We start from the raw sequence: 25,445 nt of genomic DNA, 5'->3' as shown, positions 1-25,445 counted from the left end.
CTGACCTATCTATCCACTCACATACAGACCCACACTGACCTATCCACTCACATACAGACCCATACTGACCTATCTATCCACTCACATACAGACCCACACTGACCTATCTATACGCTCACAGACATAAAACAATATACCAATATCTATACTAACTGTAGATTTTAATATCACAATAGAGATATTCTTATTCTTCAGGAAGTCATCCAAACCCCTCTTATAGGCATTCTGGAAACCTCGTAGCCAAAATTAAAGGGGGGCCTCGGGTGCATTGATGTTTTCTAAGGGGAAAAAAGATCCCCCCTATCTGCCTATAATCCCCTCTGATGTACTTGTAAAGAGTAACCATGTCACAAGCGCCTTTACCGGTTTAGTTGCAGTCTCTCCAGCTCATCAATCTCCTTCTTAAGGACTGAAACCCCAAACTGCCCCCATACTCACTGTTACTGCCCCCATACTCACTATTACTGCCCCCATACTCACTGTTACTGCCCCCATACTCACTATTACTGCCCCCCATACTCACAGTGAGGCCTTACCACAGACCTATAAAAAAACAAAAATATGTTTTCATCCCTCAAGTTAATGTCATTTCATTATACCAGATGATGCTTTGTTTGCTTTAGTAGCCACTTACACTGCCTATAGTTACACAGTCTGTTATCCACAAACACCCCCAAACCCTTCTCAATTAAGGAGGCTCCCAGCACTTTATGATAAGTGTATAACTACATTACACACCATACTATCCCCATCACTGGTACAAAGGTATAGGTTATGCTGACAAATACAAAGAACACCATTATTCTTTCCCCTACTTATTTTTATAATCACCAGTACCCAAAAATGACATTCTGCAAATTCCATGCTTAAATGATTCTGAGATATGATTTGTCAGTATTCCCGTAACACAGGGAGATACTCAGCAGCACTGTTTGGTCACCATGAGTTTCCTGTATAATTACAGGGCAACCTGGAGGTTCAGGCGCCACCTGACAGCATTTTTATTTGCTGTTAATGAAATCAACGAAAATCCCGACCTTTTGCCAAATATCACTCTGGGCTTCCAGATCCATGATACTTGTTATTCTGAGAGCCTGAGTATCGAGAGTGCCCTGAGAATCCTATCAGGAACCAGATATATGGTCCCCAATTATAACTGTCACAAGAGGGGAGGGTTGGCTGCCATTGTTGGGCATCTTCTGTCTTCTCCGTCTCTAAGTATCAGCAGTATAATCAGTAACTACAGAATCCCACAGGTAAGTAAGTGTCCATACATATCTGTATGTCAGTAGAAATGTACAAACAAGGTTGCGGAGATGCTCAGGAAGGTGTATATTATATTATATAAAGGGTAAACAGTATGCTGAGGCATTAGCTGGTAGCCCAGGATGGATGCCCTTTACTGGAATGGATCCCTACAGCCAACCTTGGTTCAGGGGTAAATACTAGCCTGAATCGCTTTGTCTTAACTGGAGTCCCTACAGCAAGGCATACAGAGCCTGGGGTAGGCTAAACCCGTAATGTCTCCTTTGGTGGGGCTAATGGCTGCCCTTTCTAGCTGGACTAACTATGCTCACCTCTCCTAGAGGGTGCTATTAAATATATCTGCTGTGCTTTCTTGTGCTCGTTCACAGGGCCCTGTCCCCGATTTTCACTAGGGTATAAGGTCCCCTAGGGTACAATTGGCTTTTGGGGCCTATGTCTGTTCCCAGGCTCAATGGAGCTCTGCTTAGGACACAGCCTGCAGCCAATAGAGGAAGCTGCACCCTCCTGCCAGACACTATATCAGTCTGCAGGGGGAGTGGTCAACCTGTGTAAACCTATGAGGGATACAGTTACTTAACTGAAACCTAAGAAGAAGGGCTTTGCCCAATAACAGAATAGCTTGTGATGTAGGGGTATAAAGCCACAGGGGACTTAACCCTATGGGTCCCTACACAACAAAGAGAACGAATAAGCTCCGCAGATCTCAACTGGAGGGCCCCCACCCGTATCAAGACAGCAAGACCAGAGAAGGACAATGGACTATAACACAAAATACCTGAGCAGATTGACCCTATAATCTTTCCTACCTCCTCTCTATCTCTTTTCCTTTCAGTTACTGTTATAGTTAATACACCTTACTGTCTTTTCTCCTCATACTTTCCCCATATATACTATTCTAATCTGTTTAAGTAACACCAGGCAGCACATTCCTCTTACTAACCAGCTCAACTGGTGAAAGGGACCCAGGAAACATTACTAATATTGAGAGGCCTAGGTCTGACCCTTAATGAAGGGGACCCCCAATTTGATCTATCATCACTGTTAAATCTGACTATTATGGTTTGTTAAGACTTAAATATCAATAAAAATCTAAATTAAAAAAAAAAAAAAAATGTTAATAATAATAATAGCGAGCATGCCCAGTTTAGTCTGTATACAGGATCCAGACAGGGCACAGCCCTTACAGGGGGTCTTGGGGCCAACTATGTGTATTGGAATACAGAGGGTCCGGGCTTTATTTGCCCTCACAGCAGGGGCAATTACCTTGGGAGAACAGGAATTCAGGCGGCTACACATAACATTAAAACAGACATGAGCACAGGCTGTACCATTTGCCCCACACTTACATTATAGCAGAAGAGATAACATTTTTTTTCTCAGAGTACAAAAAAGTGGTTTTATCACACATGGGAGTAGGAGAAACAATAGGTAGCTGAAAGCAGTTCTAATGTGTAGCGCCGGCTGAAAGCTCAGACTCAGGCACACTTTACTGCTGCGCTGCAAGTTGGAGTGATATCCCCCCCCTCCCCCCAGCAGCCAATCAGCAGAACAATGGGAAGGGAGCAAGATAGCAGCTCCCAGTAGGTATCAGAATAGCACTCAATAGTAAGAAATCCAAGTCCGGCTTGGACTCCTCCAGTTACATGGGAGTAGGAGAAACAATAGGTTAGCTGAAAGCAGTTCTAATGTGTAGCGCTGGCTGAAAAGCTCAGACCTCAGGCACACTTTACTGCTGCGCTGCAAGTTGGAGTGATTATACCTGCCCTCCCCCAGCAGCCGATCAGCAGAACAATGGGAAGGGAGCAAGATAGCAGCTCCCAGTAGGTATCAGAATAGCACTCAATAGTAAGAAATCCAAGTCCGGCTTGGGACTCCTCCAGTTACATGGGAGTAGGAGAAACAATAGGTTAGCTGAAAGCAGTTCTAATGTGTAGCGCTGGCTGAAAAGCTCAGACTCAGGCACACTTTACTGCTGCGCTGCAAGTTGGAGTGATATCCCCCCCCTCCCCCCCAGCAGCCGATCAGCAGAAACAATGGGAAGGGAGCAAAGATAGCAGCTCCCAGTAGGTATCAGAATAGCACTCAATAGTAAGAAATCCAAGTCTGGCTTGGGACTCCTCCAGTTACATGGGAGTAGGAGAAACAATAGGTTAGCTGAAAGCAGTTCTAATGTGTAGCGCTGGCTGAAAGCTCAGACTCAGGCACACTTTACTGCTGCGCGCTGCAAGTTGGATTGATACCCCCCCTCACCCCCAGGAGCCGATCAGCAGAACAATGGGAAGAGAGCAAGATAGCAGCTCCCAGTAGGTATCAGAATAGCACTCAATAGTAAGAATCCAAGTCCGGCTTGGGACTCCTCCAGTTACATGGGAGTAGGAGAGAACAATAGGTTAGCTGAAAGCAGTTCTAATGTGTAGCGCTGGCTGAAAGCTCAGACTCAGGCACAAGGCACTGAGATGGCGCCTACACACCAATATTACAGCTACAAATACATTTGTTGGTTGAAGAATAAAAGGTTAAATGGCAGAGGGAATTATTTGCTGTGTAACAGGGTCATTTAGAGATAAACAGCTCCATAAATATCATGGCAGTGTTCCCTTTCAATTACTCTTTATGTTCCAAGTAGATCAGCTATGGGGCGATGGACCCTTCCTTTTCTGACAGGGAGCAGTTTCCCTCTTTCTTCCGTACGGTTCCCAACCAGCTGTCCCACCACCAGGCCATCATAGAGCTCCTCAAGCACTTCGGCTGGGTTTGGGTTGGCATTGTGGCTTCTGCTGATGAGAGCAATGCCAAGTCCAGTAGCCTTCTGAGGGAGCAGCTCATCAGCCATGGGATTTGTGTGGAGTTTCATGTCATTTTTCCAGTAGATAAAGGGGGAAACCAAAAGAACAAATGTTCTCATCAAGAACTCAACTGCAACTGTGATCATTTTATACTGCAATATGGCTACTTCCTCCAGTTAATGATTGGTGAGCACTGGGAGGAAATAAAAGGAAAGTCTTTGTTACTTCTGTTACTCTGACACTTATTCGAGAAAACGTGTATAATTTCAAAACTCTTTATCCGCTCAACGGCTCCCTGCTGTTTGTAACACGAAGAGGAAACATTCATGGTATGAAAGATCTCATGGATTATGTTCCTAGAAGGGCAATCAGGCACATAGAGGGAATGTTATTTTCTCTTCCCAGTGATAGGAAAGGAAATCCTTTAAACAAAAGCAATTCCGAGCCCTTCCGTCTCACCTACAGCGTCTATACAGCCGTGTATGCCGTGGCGCACGCGTTCCATGATATGGTCTCCAAGGCACGGAAACAACACCAGGGTTCCTTTCCACTGGGCAATGGCTCAGACATTTCCACCCTTGGCAGGTAGGCTTATACTTCATATCTTCATATCCTTATTTTTTTTGTAAAAAGAACGATCTAGCCCTATGTTTGAGCCAAACAAACTAGGGGTGTTCATGACTGATAAATGTATTAACGACCTTCTGAGCCTCCCATGATTTAACTTGGCATTAAGACGGCAGGGCAAGGTGCATTGTGGGCAAGAATGGTCCTTAGATCACCATTTAAGGCTTCTTTTATTGTTCACATTCCCTGGAGTCTATGTAGGTTGGGGAAATTCTGTTTCCTGCTGATTCTTTACAACAGAGGTTGTCCCTCGGTGATGTCCAAGACTGACAGTAATGGAGCCTGGGCAGCTTGTTAGACTTTACAAAAAAAAAAATCAAATGTGACTGATAGGAATGCTCTAATTTTTAGCTCTTACTAATAACTGACTTCTACCTATAGTAAGTACATTACGGATTAATACAAATGTAAACGTATAAAGAAATGCAGTTATATTCAGTATCAAATATTGATATTTTATTTACATTGCAGATGATCCCCCATCTAAATAAAGTACAATTTCCAACACAGAGCGATGGGGACTTTTTCTTCTCTGACGAAGGGGGAAATGCCTGGGAGAGTTCGATATCCAGGTACCCAGTGGATATGTTATCATTAAGATAAGGAAGGACCTGAATGTATCAGGAAAAGGCAGCTACAAGGTCTTGTCCTGAAAAGTCACTTAAAGATAGCGAAATAGGGTGGGGGAATATACAAACCAATGAAATGAAAGTAAGAGAGTAGGGGTTTAGTCCCTCCCAGATTTGCAAAGTAGGAGCTGCTTATTTGTCCGGAATTAGGAATGTTTGGGCTCTGCTTACTGGGCGAAGGCGGGACCCTGCCACAAAGCAGCATCGGTAGAAGTAAAAAAATATCATAAATCATTGAAGGAACTTCAAGCACGCCAGGACGAGCTGAGTCTGCTAAAACATGGTTTTTATTTCTCCATTTAAAATCAAAGTGCCTGATGCGTTTCGTGCACGTGCGCACTTAATCATTGGCGCGAGAAACGCGTCAGGCACTTTGATTTTTAAATGGAGAAATAAAAACCATGTTTTAGCAGACTCAGCTCGTCCTGGCGTGCTTGAAGTTCCTTCAGCGATTTATGATTCTTTCACCCTTCGGCTGCGGGTTTGGGGCTTTGGGCACCCGGACCACCTTTGGACCCTAGTGAGCTATTTGAACTTTATTTGATGCATTGATTTCCTTTGAGTGCTTTGGGATTGAATATTCTGAGATAGGTTCGGGGTTTAGTCACCGGTATGCCTTATATTACTACTCTAACTTACCGTATATACTCGAGTATAAGCCGATCTGAATATAAGCCGAAAAGAAAACTGGAAAACTGTATTGACTCGAGTATAAGCCTAGGGTGGGAAATGCAGCCACTACTGCTAAGTTTTGGTTTTTAACTGTCTATACTGTCTAATAACTTCTATTTGTGAGAGTGCATCAGGGTAGACTTACAGTTTGTGCAGGTTTACAGGGGCCTTATGCAGCCATGGAAAAGCCAGGTTTGCCTGTTGTGCCAAAGCACTGGGGTGCAATACATTGCAGGCCGAGTCGCTCCTTGGCTGGGAGCAGCCACTTTCAAGTTAAGGCACAGTTTGGACAGCTCTTCCTCAGTCCGGGTCCTGAGTTCTATGCAACCAGTTCAAATCCCTAATATTCATCTGTCTGAGGATTCCAGCAGTTGGCAATTCCCCCTCTATAACCAATGAAGTACTAGAAGGCTGCTGTGGTTTGTTGCTTAGCAACCAACCACCACCAGGGACAACGCAATGGTGCTGCTTGTGCTGCAGCTTAGCCCTGGAGTAGCGGCGGGTGTTTACTGTAGGCTGGGAGTGGGGCCGCTTGAAGCTGCTGGGGACCGAGGCACGCACTCCTCTTTGTCACTGTCTCCGTTTTAGTTGTGCCTGTAGAGCGGTAAGCATAAGATGGGTCTCTTGCGGATTATGGCATAGGAGCTCACATCGACGAGGGGTCTTGGTGGTACGAGCGCACATCGACGAGGGGTCTTGGCGGTACGAGCGCACATGGCGACGGGGGGGGGGATCTGGGCGATATGTGCATGCATCCACGAGGGGTGGTGGGTGGTTTGTGTACGAGCGAGGAGCACAGAACGCAGAGCGGGAGCGCAGAACAGACATCCACGGGGGGGTTGGGGTGCGAGAGCGCACGCAGGAGTGCAGAATGGACGTCCACAGGGGGGGGTGCAATGAATGACATCTTATCCATATACTCGAGAATAAGCCGAGGGTGACTTTTTCAGCACATTTTTGGTGCTGAAAAACTCGGCTTATACGCGAGTATATACGGTAAATCCCACAGTCCATTTATTTATTTATTTACCGTTTATTTGAGTTTGTTTGTTATTAGGCATTTTTTGAGAAGTAAGAAAATACCCTGGCATGAATAGCAATGGGGGGGAAAGACCAACGGGAGGAGCACTAGTTAGTTATGAGGCAAAGCTCACTTTGGGTTTGGAAGTCAGACTTGGGAAGGGCTTTAAATACAATCTGTATGCTGATGATATCTAAATGTATTTGTCGGCCCCTTTACTAACAGTTGAAAATGAGACTCAAATCTCTAACTGCCCCCTGGCTATCTCTAACTGCCTCCTGGCTATCTCTAACTGCCCCCTGGCTATCTCTAACTGCCCCCTGGCTATCTCTAACTGGATGAACCAACACCACCTCAAACTGAACCTAACAAAAACTGAGCTAATGATCTTTCCGCCTAAGGCTGGTCCTACCCCCCCCTTTACTATCTCTATTGATGGTAGATAGCTGTACAGCTACTGGGCACCGGGTCTGTACAACTACTGGGCACTGGGTCTGTACAACTACTGGGCACTGGGTCTGTACAACTACTGGGCACCGTGTCTGTAAAACTACTAGGCACCGGGTCTGTACATCTCTTCCCTTGTGTCTCCGTACGTTCCTGGCTGACTCCTCTGCCCCTCACTCCATCTCTTCCCTTGTTTCTCCGTACGTTCCTGGCCGACTCCTCTGCTCCTCACTCCATCCCTTCCCTTGTGTCTCTGTACGTTCCTGGCTGACTCCTCTGCTCCTCACTCCATCCCTTCCCTTGTGTCTCTGTACGTTCCTGGCTGACTCCTCTGCTCCTCACTACATCTCTTCCCTTGTGTCTCCGTACGTTCCTGGCTGACTCCTCTGCTCCTCACTACATCTCTTCCCTTGTGTCTCCGTACGTTCCTGGCCGACTCCTCTGCTCCTCACTACATCCCTTCCCTTGTGTCTCCGTACGTTCCTGGCTGACTCCTCTGCCCCTCACTCCATCTCTTCCCTTGTGTCTCCGTACGTTCCTGGCCGACTCCTCTGCTCCTCACTCCATCCCTTCCCTTGTGTCTCTGTACGTTCCTGGCCGACTCCTCTGCTCCTCACTCCATCCCTTCCCTTGTGTCTCTGTACGTTCCTGGCTGACTCCTCTGCTCCTCACTACATCTCTTCCCTTGTGTCTCCGTACGTTCCTGGCTGACTCCTCTGCTCCTCACTACATCTCTTCCCTTGTGTCTCCGTACGTTCCTGGCCGACTCCTCTGCTCCTCACTACATCCCTTCCCTTGTGTCTCTGTACGTTCCTGGCTGACTCCTCTGCTCCTCACTCCATCCCTTCCCTTGTGTCTCTGTACGTTCCTGGCTGACTCCTCTGCTCCTCACTACATCTCTTCCCTTGTGTCTCCGTACGTTCCTGGCTGACTCCTCTGCTCCTCACTACATCTCTTCCCTTGTGTCTCTGTACGTTCCTGGCCGACTCCTCTGCTCCTCACTACATCCCTTCCTTTGTGTCTCTGTACGTTCCTGGCCGACTCCTCTGCTCCTCACTACATCCCTTCCCTTGTGTCTCCGTACGTTCCTGGCCGACTCCTCTGCTCCTCACTCCATCTCTTCCCTTGTGTCTCCGTACGTTCCTGGCCGACTCCTCTGCTCCTCACTCCATCTCTTCCCTTGTGTCTCCGTACGTTCCATGCTGACTCCTCTGCTCCTCACTACATCTCTTCCCTTGTGTCTCTGTACGTACAACTACTGGGCACCGGGTCTGTACAACTACTGGGCACCGGGTCTGTACAGCTACTGGGCACCGGGTCTGTACAGCTACTGGGCACTGTGTCTGTACAAGTACTGGGCACCGTGTCTGTACAACTACTGGGCACTGGGTCTGTACAACTACTGGGACCGGGTCAGTACAACTACTGGGCACTGTCTCTGTACAACTACTGGGCACTGGGTCTGTACAACTACTGGGCACCGGGTCTGTACAACTACTGGGCACCGTGTCTGTACAACTACTGGGCACCGAGTCTGTACAACTACTGGGCACCGGGTCTGTACAACTACTGGGCACTGGGTCTGTACAACTACTGGGCACTGTGTCTGTACAACTACTGGGCACTGTCTGTACAACTACTGGGCACTGTCGCTGTACAACTACTGGGCACTGTGTCTGTACAACTACTGGGCACTGTCTCTGTACAACTACTGGGCACTGTGTCTGTACAACTACTGGGCACTGTCTCTGTACAACTACTGGGCACCGGGTCTGTACAGCTACTGGGCACCGGGTCTGTACAGCTACTGGGCACTGTCTGTACAACTACTGGGCACTGTCTCTGTACAACTACTGGGCACTGTGTCTGTACAACTACTGGGCACTGTCTCTGTACAACTACTGGGCACTGTGTCTGTACAACTACTGGGCACCGTCTCTGTACAACTACTGGGCACCGTGTCTGTACAACTACTGGGCACCGTGTCTGTACAACTACTGGGCACCGGGTCTGTATAACTACTGGGCACCGGGTCTGTACAACTACTGGGCACCGGGTCTGTATAACTACTGGGCACCGGGTCTGTACAACTACTGGGCACCGGGTCTGTACAACTACTGGGCACCGGGTCTGTACAACTATTGGGCACCGTGTCTGTACAACTACTGGGCACCGGGTCTGTACAACTACTGGGCACTGTGTCTGTACAACTACTGGGCACCGGGTCTGTACAACTACTGGGCACCGGGTCTGTACAACTACTGGGCACCGGGTCTGTACAACTATTGGGCACCGTGTCTGTACAACTACTGGGCACCGGGTCTGTACAACTACTGGGCACTGTGTCTGTACAACTACTGGGCACTGGGTCTGTACAACTACTGGGCACCGGGTCTGTACAACTACTGGGCACCGGGTCTGTACAACTACTGGGCACCGTGTCTGTACAACTACTGGGACTGGGTCTGTACAGCTATAGGGCGCCATAGACAGGGGAAAGTGTAGTCCCCTTACCAGTACCACTCTAGGGGTGCCATGTGATCTTTGCTCTGATAAACTTCAGTCACACTTTACTGCTGCGCTGCAAGTTGGAGGGATATCCCCCCTCACCCCCAGCAGCCGATCAGCAGAACAATGGGAAGGGAGCAAGATAGCAGCTCCCAGTAGGTATCAGAATAGCACTCAATAGTAAGAAATCCAAGTCCGGCTTGGGACTCCTCCAGTTACATGGGAGTAGGAGAAACAATAGGTTAGCTGAAAGCAGTTCTAATGTGTAGCGCTGGCTGAAAGCTCAGACTCAGGCACAAGGCACTGAGATGGCGCCTACACACCAATATTACAGCTAAGAATTTACCAATAAATCTTAACTAAACTGACCTTTAGGCTGCCCCCCATGATCTTGTTGGGCCCCCAGAGCTCCCAGTCCCACAGTTTAGGAACTTCAGATCTATACAATACCCCTAATGTTCCTGAGCCATAGTGCCCGGCCCAAAGGTAAGGATTGGGGTAAATCTTTATTTACTGATCTAGACTTACAAGGAAGGTTGGAATAAAGTCTGAATGGGATTAGGTTTGGGGGTTAAGTTACCCCCCCCCCCCCCCCCCCCGTGGCAGCTTTGTGTGATTTACAGACTTTCAGCTTTTGCCCCGTTTAGTCCAAGAAATAGGAAAAGACAAACCTATTTCCTTATTATACAGCACTTTCCCTATTTATTGCCCTACTTACCCCCCCCACTCACCTCCTTTTCAATTTCTGCCCTTGGGGCTGCAGTCTTGCCCCTTTACCTGCCTCCCACAAATGGCAAATGGCTGCCGGGGGGTATATTATAAAAACAAAGGGAATGTGAAAATTCCCCATAAATTCTTTACTTTATCATAACATTTTTTTTCTCAGCATCTTTCTTGTTGTCAAAATCTAAATTTTTTAAATTGTTGGATTTTTCTCTCCTTGGAGACGACTGACCCGCTCTGGGATCCCTGTGCATGCTGGGAAATGGGGCCGCGCAGGGACTGATGGATCCACTATACAGCGAGTGGGTTTGTTGCTTTAAATGAAGTGTTAATCTTTCTTTTGTATCAAGTCTCTGGGATCGGAAGTTGAGTCCAATTATCTGCAGAAACGATGGGATCGGCCAATGGCATTATCCCGGGATTTGTTGCCTTTATGGCTCGCTGTCTGGTCGCTCCCGTCACGGATATCAAGATACAGAAGGTGGGTGATGTGTTGCTACAGATCTAACAATACTCAAAATCTCCCCTTGACGGGAACCAGATTCACATTCACCCCCCCCAACTGACGTTCTTGTTGCCCCCACTCCCCCCGCTGATTCTAGCCCCACATACAGGGGGAACCCCTATAGTCATGGAAACCATTCCATATTGTATTTACACTTTCAGGGCTGAACCCTATGATTCTGATCAGACTTTGTGGGTCAGATCTTGTCATGCAACAGTTGGAGATTCTGTAGGATCCAACAAAATCTGATCTCCATAGTCTGTAATGGAAATTGGATCAGATAAAGTCGGGTGGGGGGATCTGTTTATGGATCTACATCCGACAGTAAATGAATTTCAATGAGAAAAAAGTCAGTCAGACGCCATTAGATTTTATCTTGTCAGATGTGGGCGCCATGTTCCCTTCCCACAGGCATCGGGGCCAGAGGGCAAAGCTTCCATCAGGTTTCTCTATCAGTCCCATTATATTGTGACCCATGTGACTATATCCGACCAGTAGAAAGCATTCTGTATATCCAACACCGTCCAACATGGAGTTTAGACCTTAGGGTTTCTGGCCAGACCAACCTGCCCATAACAATGTAGGGGTAATTATATCTTAGTTGGGATCAAGTACAGGTACTGTTTTATTATTACAGAGAAAAGGGAATCATTTAACCATTAAATAAACCCAATAGGGCTGTTCTGCCCCAATAAGGGGTAATTATATCTTAGTTGGGATCAAGTACAGGTACTGTTTTATTATTACAGAGAAAAGGGAATCATTTAACCATTAAATTAACCCAATAGGGCTGTTCTGCCCCAATAAGGGGTAATTATATCTTAGTTGGGATCAAGTACAGGTACTGTTTTATTATTACAGAGAAAAGGGAATGATTTAAAGGCCTCAGCTCTGTGTGTGTCTTTTTCAACCTGACTTACTACTAAATGTAACAGTAACAATTTGTCTCTTTGGCAGATTTGGGTCCAACTTGCAGTTCTATGTTTGGCAGTTCCGGTAGTTAAAGCAAACTGCCGCCTTGAAGAACCGGAGAGATCACTGTCATATTCAGAACCCGGGGACATTAATATCGGGGGCATTTTGCAGATAACGTTACAAAAATCAAATTTCAACAAGGAATTTAATAAGCTGTATACAAATGTGTACTGTATTGCGTATGTACTGAATCCATTAATATTTCCCTTTATCATTTGTTTCATAGAAATTGGGTTCCATTATTTGCTTTTGTGTTTCCCTGATAGGAACATTAAGGGTGTAGGTGTCACACAGCCCCTGGGAATGAGTTACTGAACTTGCACTTTGGGCAAATTGGCCCAAGCCGCTATCATGGGGGTCTCTGAAGGTTCCCTATATGTGTGGGGGCTTCTGTAAGGGAGGGTCTTGCCTTAAGCCCCAGCTATGGGGACCTGTATGGTTACAGTCAGGCTGTGGGCTATGGGGGACCTGTATGGTTACAGTCAGGCTGTGGGCTATGGGGACCTGTATGGTTACAGTCAGGCTGTGGGCTATGGGGGAGCTGTATGGTTACAGTCAGGCTGTGGGCTATGGGGACCTGTATGGTTACAGTCAGGCTGTGGGCTATGGGGGAGCTGTATGGTTACAGTCAGGCTGTGGGTTATGGGGGACCTGTATGGTTACAGTCAGGCTGTGGGCTATGGGGAGCTGTATGGTTACAGTCAGGCTGTGGGCTATGGGGACCTGTATGGTTACAGTCAGGCTGTGGGCTATGGGGGAGCTGTATGGTTACAGTCAGGCTGTGGGTTATGGGGGACCTGTATGGTTACAGTCAGGCTGTGGGCTATGGGGACCTGTATGGTTACAGTCAGGCTGTGGGCTATGGGGGACCTGTATGGTTACAGTCAGGCTGTGGGCTATGGGGGACCTGTATGGTTACAGTCAGGCTGTGGGCTATGGGGACCTGTATGGTTACAGTCAGGCTGTGGGTTATGGGGGACCTGTATGGTTACAGTCAGGCTGTGGGTTATGGGGGACCTGTATGGTTACAGTCAGGCTGTGGGCTATGGGGGACCTGTATGGTTACAGTCAGGCTGTGGGCTATGGGGGACCTGTATGGTTACAGTCAGGCTGTGGGCTATGGGGGACCTGTATGGTTACAGTCAGGCTGCTGGAATTCTGCAAACAGACCCATAGACCCATACTGACCTATCTATCCACTCACATACAGACCCATACTGACCTATCTATACACTCACATACAGACCCATACTGACCTATCCACTCACATACAGACCCATACTGACCTATCTATCCACTCACATACAGACCCACACTGACCTATCCACTCACATACAGACCCACACTGACCTATACACTCACATACAGACCCACACTGACCTATCCACTCACATACAGACCCACACTGACCTATCCACTCACATACAGACCCACACTGACCTATCCACTCACATACAGACCCATACTGACCTATCCACTCACATACAGACCCATACTGACCTATCCACTCACATACAGACCCATACTGACCTATCTATCCACTCACATACAGACCCACACTGACCTATCTATCCACTCACATACAGACCCATACTGACCTATCTATCCACTCACATACAGACCCATACTGACCTATCTATCCACTCACATACAGACCCACACTGACCTATCCACTCACATACAGACCCATACTGACCTATCCACTCACATACAGACCCACACTGACCTATCCACTCACATACAGAACCACACTGACCTATCTATCCACTCACATACAGACCCACACTGACCTATCCACTCACATACAGACCCATACTGACCTATCCACTCACATACAGACCCACACTGACCTATCCACTCACATACAGACCCACACTGACCTATCTATCCACTCACATACAGACCCACACTGACCTATCCACTCACATACAGACCCACACTGACCTATCCACTCACATACAGACCCACACTGACCTATCCACTCACATACAGACCCACACTGACCTATCCACTCACATACAGACCCACACTGACCTATCCACTCACATACAGACCCACACTGACCTATCTATCCACTCACATACAGACCCATACTGACCTATCCACTCACATACAGACCCACACTGACCTATCCACTCACATACAGACCCATACTGACCTATCCACTCACATACAGACCCACACTGACCTATCCACTCACATACAGACCCACACTGACCTACCTATCCACTCACATACAGACCCACACTGACCTATCCACTCACATACAGACCCACACTGACATATCTATCCACTCACATACAGACCCACACTGACCTATCTATCCACTCACATACAGACCCACACTGACCTATCCACTCACATACAGACCCACACTGACCTATCTATCCACTCACATACAGACCCATACTGACCTATCCACTCACATACAGACCCACACTGACCTATCTATCCACTCACATACAGACCCATACTGACCTATCCACTCACATACAGACCCACACTGACCTATCCACTCACATACAGACCCACACTGACCTATCCACTCACATACAGACCCACACTGACCTATCCACTCACATACAGACCTACACTGACCTATCTATCTATCCACTCACATATAGACCCACACTGACCTATCTATCCACTCACATACAGACCCACACTGACCTATCCACTCACATACAGACCCACACTGACCTATCCACTCACATACAGACCCACACTGACCTATCCACTCACATACAGACCCACACTGACCTATCCACTCACATACAGACCCACACTGACCTATCTATACGCTCACAGACATAAAACAATATACCAATATCTATACTAACTGCAGATTTTAATATCACAATAGAGATATTCTTATTCTTCAGGAAGTCATCCAAACCCCTCTTATAGGCATTCTGGAAACCTCGTAGCCAAAATTAAAGGGGGGCCTCGGGTGCATTGATGTTTTCTAAGGGGAAAAAAGATCCCCCCTATCTGCCTATAATCCCCTCTGATGTACTTGTAAAGAGTAACCATGTCACAAGCGCCTTTACCGGTTTAGTTGCACTCTCTCCAGCTCATGAATCTCCTTCTTAAGGACTGAAACCCCAAACTGCCCCCATACTCACTATTACTGCCCCCATACTCACTGTTACTGCCCCCATACTCACAGTGAGGCCTTACCAGAGACCTATAAAAAAACAAAAATATGTTTTCATCCCTCAAGTTAATGTCATTTCATTATACCAGATGATGCTTTGTTTGCTTTAGTAGCCACTTACACTGCCTATAGTTACACAGTCTGTTATCCACAAACACCCCCAAACCCTTCTCAATTAAGGAGGCTCCCAGCACTTTATGATAAGTGTATAACTACATTACACACCATACTATCCCCATCACTGGTACAAAGGTATAGGTTATGCTGACAAATACAAAGAACACATTATTCTTTCCCCTACTTATTTTTATAATCACCAGTACCCAAAAATGACATTCTGCAAATTCCATGCTTAAATGATTCTGAGATATGATTTGTCAGTATTCCCGTAACACAGGGAGATACTCAGCAGCACTGTTTGGTCACCATGAGTTTCCTGTATAATTACAGGGCATCCTGGAGGTTCAGGCGCCACCTGACAGCATTTTTATTTGCTGTTAATGAAATCAACAAAAATCCAGACCTTTTGCCAAATATCACTCTGGGCTTCCAGATCCATGATACTTGTTATTCTGAGAGCCTGAGTATCGAGAGTGCCCTGAGAATCCTATCAGGAACCAGATATATGGTCCCCAATTATAACTGTCACAAGAGGGGAGGGTTGGCTGCCATTGTTGGGCATCTTCTGTCTTCTCCGTCTCTAAGTATCAGCACTATAATCAGTAACTACAGAATCCCACAGGTAAGTAAGTGTCCATACATGTCTGTATGTCAGTAGAAATGTACATACAAGGTTGCGGGGAGGCTCAGGAAGGGACAGGAAGGTGTATATTATATAAAGGGTATACAGTATGCTGAGGCATTAGCTGGTAGCCCAGGATGGATGCCCTTTACTGGAATGGATTCCTACAGCCAACCTTGGTTCAGGGGTAAATACTAGCCTGAATTGCTTTGTCTTAACTGGAGTCCCTACAGCAAGGCATAGAGCCTGGGGTAGGCTAAACCCGTAATGTCTCCTTTGGTGGGGCTAATGGCTGCCCTTTCTAGCTGGACTAACTATGCTCACCTCTCCTAGAGGGTGCTATTAAATATATCTGCTGTGCTTTCTTGTGCTCGTTCACAGGGCCCTGTCCCCGATTTTCACTAGGGTATAAGGTCCCCTAGGGTACAATTGGCTTTTGGGGCCTATGTCTGTTCCCAGGCTCAATGGAGCTCTGCTTAGGACACAGCCTGCAGCCAATAGAGGAAGCTGCACCCTCCTGCCAGACACTATATCAGTCTGCAGGGGGAGTGGTCAACCTGTGTAAACCTATGAGGGATACAGTTACTTAACTGAAACCTAAGAAGAAGGGCTTTGCCCAATAACAGAATAGCTTGTGAAGTAGGGGTATAAAGCCACAGGGGACTTAACCCTATGGGTCCCTACACAACAAAGAGAACGAATAAGCTCCGCAGATCTCAACTGGAGGGCCCCCACCCGTATCAAGACAGCAAGACCAGAGAAGGACAATGGACTATAACACAAAAAACCTGAGCAGATTGACCCTATAATCTTTCCTACCTCCTCTCTATCTCTTTTCCTTTCAGTTACTGTTATAGTTAATACACCTTACTGTCTTTTCTCCTCATACTTTCCCCCATATATACTATTCTAATCTGTTTAAGTAACACCAGGCAGCACATTCCTCTTACTAACCAGCTCAACTGGTGAAAGGGACCCAGGAAACATTACTAATATTGAGAGGCCTAGGTCTGACCCTTAATGAAGGGGACCCCCAATTTGATCTATCATCACTGTTAAATCTGACTATTATGGTTTGTTAAGACTTAAATATCAATAAAAATCTAAATTAAAAAAAAAAAAATGTTAATAATAATAATAGCGAGCATGCCCAGTTTAGTCTGTATACAGGATCCAGACAGGGCACAGCCCTTACAGGGGGTCTTGGGGCCAACTATGTGTATTGGAATACAGAGGGTCCGGGCTTTATTTGCCCTCACAGCAGGGGCAATTACCTTGGGAGAACAGGAATTCAGGCGGCTACACATAACATTAAACAGACATGAGCACAGGCTGTACCATTTGCCCCACACTTACATTATAGCAGAAGAGATAACATTTTTTTTCTCAGAGTACAAAAAAGTGGTTTTATCACACATGGGAGTAGGAGAAACAATAGGTTAGCTGAAAGCAGTTCTAATGTGTAGCGCCGGCTGAAAGCTCAGACTCAGGCACACTTTACTGCTGCGCTGCAAGTTGGAGTGATATCCCCCCCCCTCCCCCCCAGCAGCCAATCAGCAGAACAATGGGAAGGGAGCAAGATAGCAGCTCCCAGTAGGTATCAGAATAGCACTCAATAGTAAGAAATCCAAGTCCGGCTTGGGACTCCTCCAGTTACATGGGAGTAGGAGAAACAATAGGTTAGCTGAAAGCAGTTCTAATGTGTAGCGCTGGCTGAAAGCTCAGACTCAGGCACACTTTACTGCTGCGCTGCAAGTTGGAGTGATATACCTGCCCTCCCCCCCAGCAGCCGATCAGCAGAACAATGGGAAGGGAGCAAGATAGCAGCTCCCAGTAGGTATCAGAATAGCACTCAATAGTAAGAAATCCAAGTCCGGCTTGGGACTCCTCCAGTTACATGGGAGTAGGAGAAACAATAGGTTAGCTGAAAGCAGTTCTAATGTGTAGCGCTGGCTGAAAGCTCAGACTCAGGCACACTTTACTGCTGCGCTGCAAGTTGGAGTGATATCCCCCCCCCTCCCCCCCAGCAGCCGATCAGCAGAACAATGGGAAGGGAGCAAGATAGCAGCTCCCAGTAGGTATCAGAATAGCACTCAATAGTAAGAAATCCAAGTCTGGCTTGGGACTCCTCCAGTTACATGGGAGTAGGAGAAACAATAGGTTAGCTGAAAGCAGTTCTAATGTGTAGCGCTGGCTGAAAGCTCAGACTCAGGCACACTTTACTGCTGCGCTGCAAGTTGGATTGATACCCCCCCCTCACCCCCAGGAGCCGATCAGCAGAACAATGGGAAGAGAGCAAGATAGCAGCTCCCAGTAGGTATCAGAATAGCACTCAATAGTAAGAAATCCAAGTCCGGCTTGGGACTCCTCCAGTTACATGGGAGTAGGAGAAACAATAGGTTAGCTGAAAGCAGTTCTAATGTGTAGCGCTGGCTGAAAGCTCAGACTCAGGCACAAGGCACTGAGATGGCGCCTACACACCAATATTACAGCTACAAATACATTTGTTGGTTGAAGAATAAAAGGTTAAATGGCAGAGGGAATTATTTGCTGTGTAACAGGGTCATTTAGAGATAAACAGCTCCATAAATATCATGGCAGTGTCCCTTTCAATACTCTTTATGTTCCAAGTAGATCAGCTATGGGGCGATGGACCCTTCCTTTTCTGACAGGGAGCAGTTTCCCTCTTTCTTCCGTACGGTTCCCAACCAGCTGTCCCACCACCAGGCCATCATAGAGCTCCTCAAGCACTTCGGCTGGGTTTGGGTTGGCATTGTGGCTTCTGCTGATGAGAGCAATGCCAAGTCCAGTAGCCTTCTGAGGGAGCAGCTCATCAGCCATGGGATTTGTGTGGAGTTTCATGTCATTTTTCCAGTAGATAAAGGGGAAACCAAAAGAACAAATGTTCTCATCAAGAACTCAACTGCAACTGTGATCATTTTATACTGCAACATCGGCTACTTCCTCCAGTTAATGATTGGTGAGCACTGGGAGGAAATAAAAGGGAAAGTCTTTGTTACTTCTGTTACTCTGACACTTATTCGAGAAAACGTGTATAATTTCAAAACTCTTTATCCGCTCAACGGCTCCCTGCTGTTTGTAACACGAAGAGGAAACATTCATGGTATGAAAGATCTCATGGATTATGTTCCTAGAAGGGCAATCAGGCACATAGAGGGAATGTTATTTTCTCTTCCCAGTGATAGGAAAGGAAATCCTTTAAACAAAAGCAATTCCGAGCCCTTCCGTCTCACCTACAGCGTCTATACAGCCGTGTATGCCGTGGCGCACGCGTTCCATGATATGGTCTCCAAGGCACGGAAACAACCAGGGTTCCTTTCCACTGGGCAATGGCTCAGACATTTCCACCCTTGGCAGGTAGGCTTATACTTCATATCTTCATATCCTTATTTTTTTTGTAAAAAGAACGATCTAGCCCTATGTTTGAGCCAAACAAACTAGGGGTGTTCATGACTGATAAATGTATTAACGACCTTCTGAGCCTCCCATGATTTAACTTGGCATTAAGACGGCAGGGCAAGGTGCATTGTGGGCAAGAAATGGTCCTTAGATCACCATTTAAGGCTTCTTTTATTGTTCACATTCCCTGGAGTCTATGTAGGTTGGGGAAATTCTGTTTCCTGCTGATTCTTTACAACAGAGGTTGTCCCTCGGTGATGTCCAAGACTGACAGTAATGGAGCCTGGGCAGCTTGTTAGACTTTACAAAAAAAAAAATCAAATGTGACTGATAGGAAATGCTCTAATTTTTAGCTCTTACTAATAACTGACTTCTACCTATAGTAAGTACATTACGGATTAATACAAATGTAAACGTATAAAGAAATGCAGATTATATTCAGTATCAAATATTGATATTTTATTTACATTGCAGATGATCCCCCATCTAAATAAAGTACAATTTCCAACACAGAGCGATGGGGACTTTTTCTTCTCTGACGAAGGGGAAATGCCTGGAGAGTTCGATATCCTAAACTGCATTGTGTCCCCAGATGGGAAGGACCGAATGGTAGAAGTTGGCAGCTACAGGTCTCATCCTGCCCAGTTCCACATTAAAGATAGCGCCATAGGGTGGGGGAGCCCATATACAGAGGTGAGATGTTTCACGTACATTCTGGGGCTGAGGGACATAACCATTCAAGAAGAACTAATATACTGTATATTGTGTGTCGGTCCCTAAGCTCGGGGAGAGCAGCCCAGAGGATGATGGGGAGTTACCGGTGCATTTTCTGAGGCACAAATAATCCTACCTGCTATGGGGCTGTGGGGGTCTTGGGTTGGTACAGAGACATGAAACATGGAGTGTAACATGTCCAGCCTTAATATGTGTTAAGCTTTAGTTCTTTAGCTGCTGATGAATTGCACAGAAACGGAACCCTGGGATCAAAACCCTCATGGAGGAGGATTTACTCCGTGAGCGTCCCACCTACACAGCCGTAGTCGAGCTTGTGTCCACAAATATATTCCAGATTCTATTAAACACCTGAAATTACACCCACACTGACTAAGAACAAATAGAGATGGAAGGGGGTATTGCAGTAAGGGGTAAAAGGAATACAAAATTATCTTTTAAATATGTAAATAACAAAAAAAATGAAGCGAGACTCATAGTATCAGAGGGAGGTCAGTTGGTTGATGAGAACAGGGAAAAAGCAGAGATTCTGAACTGTTATTTTTCATCTGTCTGTCCAACTGAGGAACCAGTTAATAAAGGTTTTCATTAGAGTGTATAGATAGTATGTGTGTATATACATGTGCACTGGGGTCCACTTGGAGGGGTTTAACATGATGGACTTTGGTCTTTTTTTAACCCAACTTAACTATGTAACGTTGTAATTTGCATCCACATCGGTAAATCATCTCTAAAACAAGGCAGTTTCAGGGCTTCTCTATGATTTCATGATCTAGGAGCTGACAGTTATTTCATTTTTTTTACTGGAACAGACATGGGAAGGGAATGAACCATAAGTGTCATCTTAACAACAGGGTGTGGCACAGTGCTCCCATCTTCATAATATGGTTGCTTTTAGAAACTTAAGGTCCCCATATACGGGCCAATAGTGGGTCCCTTAGACCGATTCGGCAGCTAATTGGCCCGTGTATGGGCACTACCGACGGGCCTGCCCGACCAATATCTGGCCTGAAATCAGATTTCGATCGGGCAGGTTTAAAAATCTAGTCGGATCGGGGAGCGCATCGGCTCGTTGATGCGGTCCCCAGACCAACTTTGCCTATACCCGTCATTATAATTAGATCGTTTGGCACCAGGGCCAAATGATCAAATTACCCTGCATTCTCCCGATATCGCCCACCCATAGGTAGAGGATATCAGGAGAACATCTGCTCACTTGGTGACATTGCCAAGTGAGCAGATCTGCCAATGTATGGGGACCTTTACAGTACCTCTTTGCATTTTGGATATGTGAATTCCAGAAGATCTTATGGTTTATGATTATGAATCCCATGACCCAAGTGTTTGTTCCACCCAACAGGCTCCCCGCTCTGTGTGCAGTAGCAGCTGCCTCCCCGGCTCCAGGAAAGCCAAACGGGAAGGACAACCCCTCTGTTGCTATGATTGTGTTCCTTGTGAGGAGGGAGAAGTCTCTAATCAAACTGGTTGGTCCAACTTTGTACCTAAAGATATAGTCTAATATATGTCTATGAAGGCTTCATTCCTCCAGGCCATGGTATGCAGGATCTAGTAGTGATACGGCTGAAGCGACCAGACGTGGAGTCATCTTGGCAATTTTCCACCCCTCCTTTTGTGGCTCCTGTTCAGAATAGGTTTCACCCTCCCCCCCAGTGTGGCTTCTTCAGTTCAACGTCATGAGGGCTGAAACGATTTAAGATAACGAGCCTAGCATGCCAAACATTTTAATATAACCTGTATTCTCTTTATCCTTGTAGAATATAGAATGTCCATGAATCTTCTTGAATTTATTTGCATCTCAAGGATGATTCATAAAAATGTTTTAGATCATTAAAAGGTACAAATACAAAAGTTTTATCAAAGTAAGTAAAGAAACTAAAGGGGCGATTTCTCAACGTTCGAGTTTGAATTTTTTTTTTTTCACAATTCAAGTTGAGAACAAAAAACAAAAGGAATTCTGGGAATGAATTCCATAAAAAAAAAATCCCATAAACCATGTAAATGTAAATTTTCGTCAGTTACCTGTTTTGGAACCCCAGTAGACCTGAACCTCTTTGCTTGTGACAGATACTGGGAACTGGGATTTACAGCTCAGTGCCTCCCCCTAGTGGGCAGTAAGGAGCACAGCTCAGGGGAATTCCGCTAGGGAAAATAAAATACACCATTTTCAATGTTATTATAAATATATTTCTATTTTTTATGATTAATTTTGAGGTGCAGGATTTTTATTGTGTTTACTATTATTATTTGGAAGCCTTACGTATATCTGGGCTAAAAAAAGCTACATTGCCAAGTTAGTGTGTCCGTCTGCAGATAATCCTCTTGTGGGGTCAGAGTAGTCAAGAGTATGAGGAGCTAGTAAGGGAAGAGTGCAGGCAAGGGGGAGTGAGTAGAACCAGGCACTAGTGAATGGGATGTTTGTAATGTGGCAAATAATTGCCGTACTATAGTGGCCACGCTAATAATCTCCTTCCTTTCCAGATATGGACTATTGTATGAAATGCCCAAAGGACCAGTGGCCCAATAAGAGAAGGGATAGGTGCCTCCAAAGGTTGGTGGAATTTCTCTCCTACCAAGACCCACTGGGTGCAGGTTTGGGTGGGGCCTCCATTGGCCTTTCTGCTTGTGCAATAACAATACTGGGAGTTTTCATCAAATTCCGTGCAACGCCTGTTGTTAGAGCCAATAATACAAATATAAGCTACACCCTCCTGGTGTCTCTCTGTCTCTCGTTCCTCTCGTGCCTGCTCTTTATAGGCCAACCTAAACCTCTCGCGTGCATGGTCAGACAAGCTGCCTTTGGGTTGGCTTTCTCCATTGCTGAATCCTCTATACTCGCTAAAGCCGTCACAGTTGCCGTTGCCTTCAGAGCTACATCCCCAGACAGCCAGCTGAGAAGGTGGGTTGGACCCAGACTGCCCATCTATATAGTCATTGGCTGCTCGGTGGGACAGGCAGCCATTTGCTTAGCATGGATGGTCCTCTCTCCACCATTCCCAGACTACGACATCCAATCAGAGAAAGGAAAGATGATCCTTATCTGCAATGAGGGATCAGCTGTTCTGCTTTATGTGGAGATTTCCTACCTGGGGGTTTTGGCTCTGTTGAGCTTCACTGTTGCGTTTCTTGTGAGGAACTTACCCGACCGCTTCAATGAGGCCAAATACATCACTTTCAGCATGTTGGTGTTCCTCAGCGTCTGGGTCTCTTTCATCCCCTCCTACCTGAGCACCAAAGGAAAATACATGGTGGCCGTGGAGATATTTGCCATCCTGGGTTCCAGCACAGGGTTACTGGCTTGTATATTTATACCCAAAATGTGTCTTATTCTACTGAAGAGAGGCCTCAGCTCTAAAGTACATGTCACGGGCATGGATAATAAATAACTCTTTAGTTACCTCAAATCTTTCCGAGATATATTATGTGTCTAAACGGCTAAAATTCGAATTCAACAATGGTTGGCTATGACTAGAGGGTGTCTGGCTGAGTTAGATGGCACAATATATGTACGGCTTGGCTAGTATTGGGCTCTTCTTCTCCCTTTCTCTCTCCTTTATTGTTCTTTTTTTCTAGATTTGTTAATGTAAATTAAAGAGGCAAATAAAAACTTTAACAAATGGAACATATACCATCATTTTTCATTGTTTTCTCAGGTGAAATATCCATAAAAAAGCCCAAAAGCTGCTCCACTTGTCCCCTCTGTTTCTCTAAGGTGCCGCTGGCACTTTGTAATTCAGAACCAACAGTCCATCCAGTGAGTGAGGACTGGGCGGGCAGACGTGGGGGGCAGAGCTGTCAAGCCCCACTATTTTTTTGGGCCACTTAGGGGGGGTACAAAGTATTAAACATCTAACTTTATGGGCAAGTGTGTTATTCACCCTTTGTTACTATGTAATTATGTAACAGGCAGAAGATCATTACTGCAGCCTAATGCATGATCTGTGTAGGACAAATGGCTGTAACTACAGATACAATCAGTAATAAGGCGGCTTCACCCAGAACATGGATTTATTGTTCAGAACAGCAGAAGTATCCGGTACTTTCCAGGTACCCAGTAAGGATATGTTATGCATTAAGGTATTAAGGATATGCCCTGATTCAGTATCAGGACAAAGGCAGAACAAACAAGGAAATTCTGTGTCGCTGAAAAGTCACTTAAGCAAATATGAAATAACGTGTAGGTGGCAATAACAAACCAATGAAATGAAAGTAAGAGAGTAGGGGTTTAGTTCCTCCCAGATTTGCAAAGTAGGAGCTGCTTATTTGTCCGGAATTAGGAATCTTTGGGATCTGCTTACTGGGAAAAGGCGGGACCCTGCCACAAAGCAGCATCAGTAGAAGTAAAAAAATATCATAAATCGTTGAAGGAACTTCAAGCACGCCAGGACGAGCTGAGTCTGCTAAAACATGGTTTTTATTTCTCCATTTAAAATCAAAGTGCCTGACGTGTTTCGTGCACGTGCGCACTTCATCATTGGCGCGCGAAACGCATCAGGCACTTTGATTTTAAATGGAGAAATAAAAACCATGTTTTAGCAGACTCAGCTCGTCCTAGCGTGCTTGAAGTTCCTTCAGCGATTTATGATTCTTTCACCCTTCGGCTGCGGGTTCGGGGCTTTGGGCACCCGGACCACCTTTGGACCCTAGTGAGCTATTTGAACTTTATTTGATGCATTGATTTCCTTTGAGTGCTTTGGGATTGAATATTCTGAGATAGGTTCGGGGTTTATACACCAGAACCTCTAGGAGTCTAGGTATGCCTTATATTACTACTCTAACTTACCGTATATACTCGAGTATAAGCCGATCTGAATATAAGCCGAAAAGAAAACTGGAAAACTGTATTGACTCGAGTATAAGCCTAGGGTGGGAAATGCAGCCGCTACTGCTAAGTTTTTTTTTTTAACTGTCTATACTGTCTAATAACTTCTATTTGTGAGAGTGCATCAGGGTAGACTTACAGTTTGTGCAGGTTTACAGGGGCCTTATGCAGCCAGGGAAAAGCCAGGTTTGCTGGTGTGCCAAAGCACTGGGGTGCAATACATTGCAGGCCGAGTCGCTCCTTGGCTGGGAGCAGCCACTTTCAAGTTAAGGCACAGTTTGGACAGCTCTTCCTCAGTCCGGGTCCTGAGTTCTATGCAACCAGTTCAAATCCCTAATATTCATCTGTCTGAGGATTCCAGCAGTTGGCAATTCCCCCTCCATAACCAATGAAGT

General features: G+C 46.0%; 1 protein-coding gene across 1 annotated transcript; it reads left to right on the top strand.

The window, feature by feature from the left end:
• The first annotated feature begins 15,743 nt into the window (after positions 1–15,743).
• LOC116408620 (vomeronasal type-2 receptor 26-like) lies at positions 15,744–23,714 on the top strand. Its single transcript, XM_031896260.1, has 5 exons — positions 15,744–16,058; positions 18,693–19,436; positions 19,953–20,171; positions 21,571–21,694; positions 22,710–23,714. The coding sequence occupies exons 1-5, from the start codon at positions 15,744–15,746 to the stop codon at positions 23,612–23,614; spliced, it is 2,307 nt and encodes a 768-aa protein (XP_031752120.1). The 3' UTR covers positions 23,615–23,714.
• The last annotated feature ends 1,731 nt before the right edge of the window (positions 23,715–25,445 follow it).

The sequence above is a fragment of the Xenopus tropicalis genome, chromosome 2, assembly GCF_000004195.4.
Source record: "Xenopus tropicalis strain Nigerian chromosome 2, UCB_Xtro_10.0, whole genome shotgun sequence".
Classification (NCBI taxonomy): Eukaryota; Metazoa; Chordata; class Amphibia; order Anura; family Pipidae; genus Xenopus; species Xenopus tropicalis.
This window is presented reverse-complemented; position numbering and strand designations above follow the sequence as displayed.

Coding starts and splice junctions, on each gene's coding strand:
- LOC116408620 (XM_031896260.1), top strand. CDS start 15,744: ATGAGTTTCCTGTATAATTACAGGGCATCCTGGAGGTTCAGGCGCCAC. Junction 19,437..19,952: donor GACATTTCCACCCTTGGCAG/GTAGGCTTATAC, acceptor TTTACATTGCAG/ATGATCCCCCATCTAAATAA. Junction 20,172..21,570: donor GGGGGAGCCCATATACAGAG/GTGAGATGTTTC, acceptor TCCACCCAACAG/GCTCCCCGCTCTGTGTGCAG.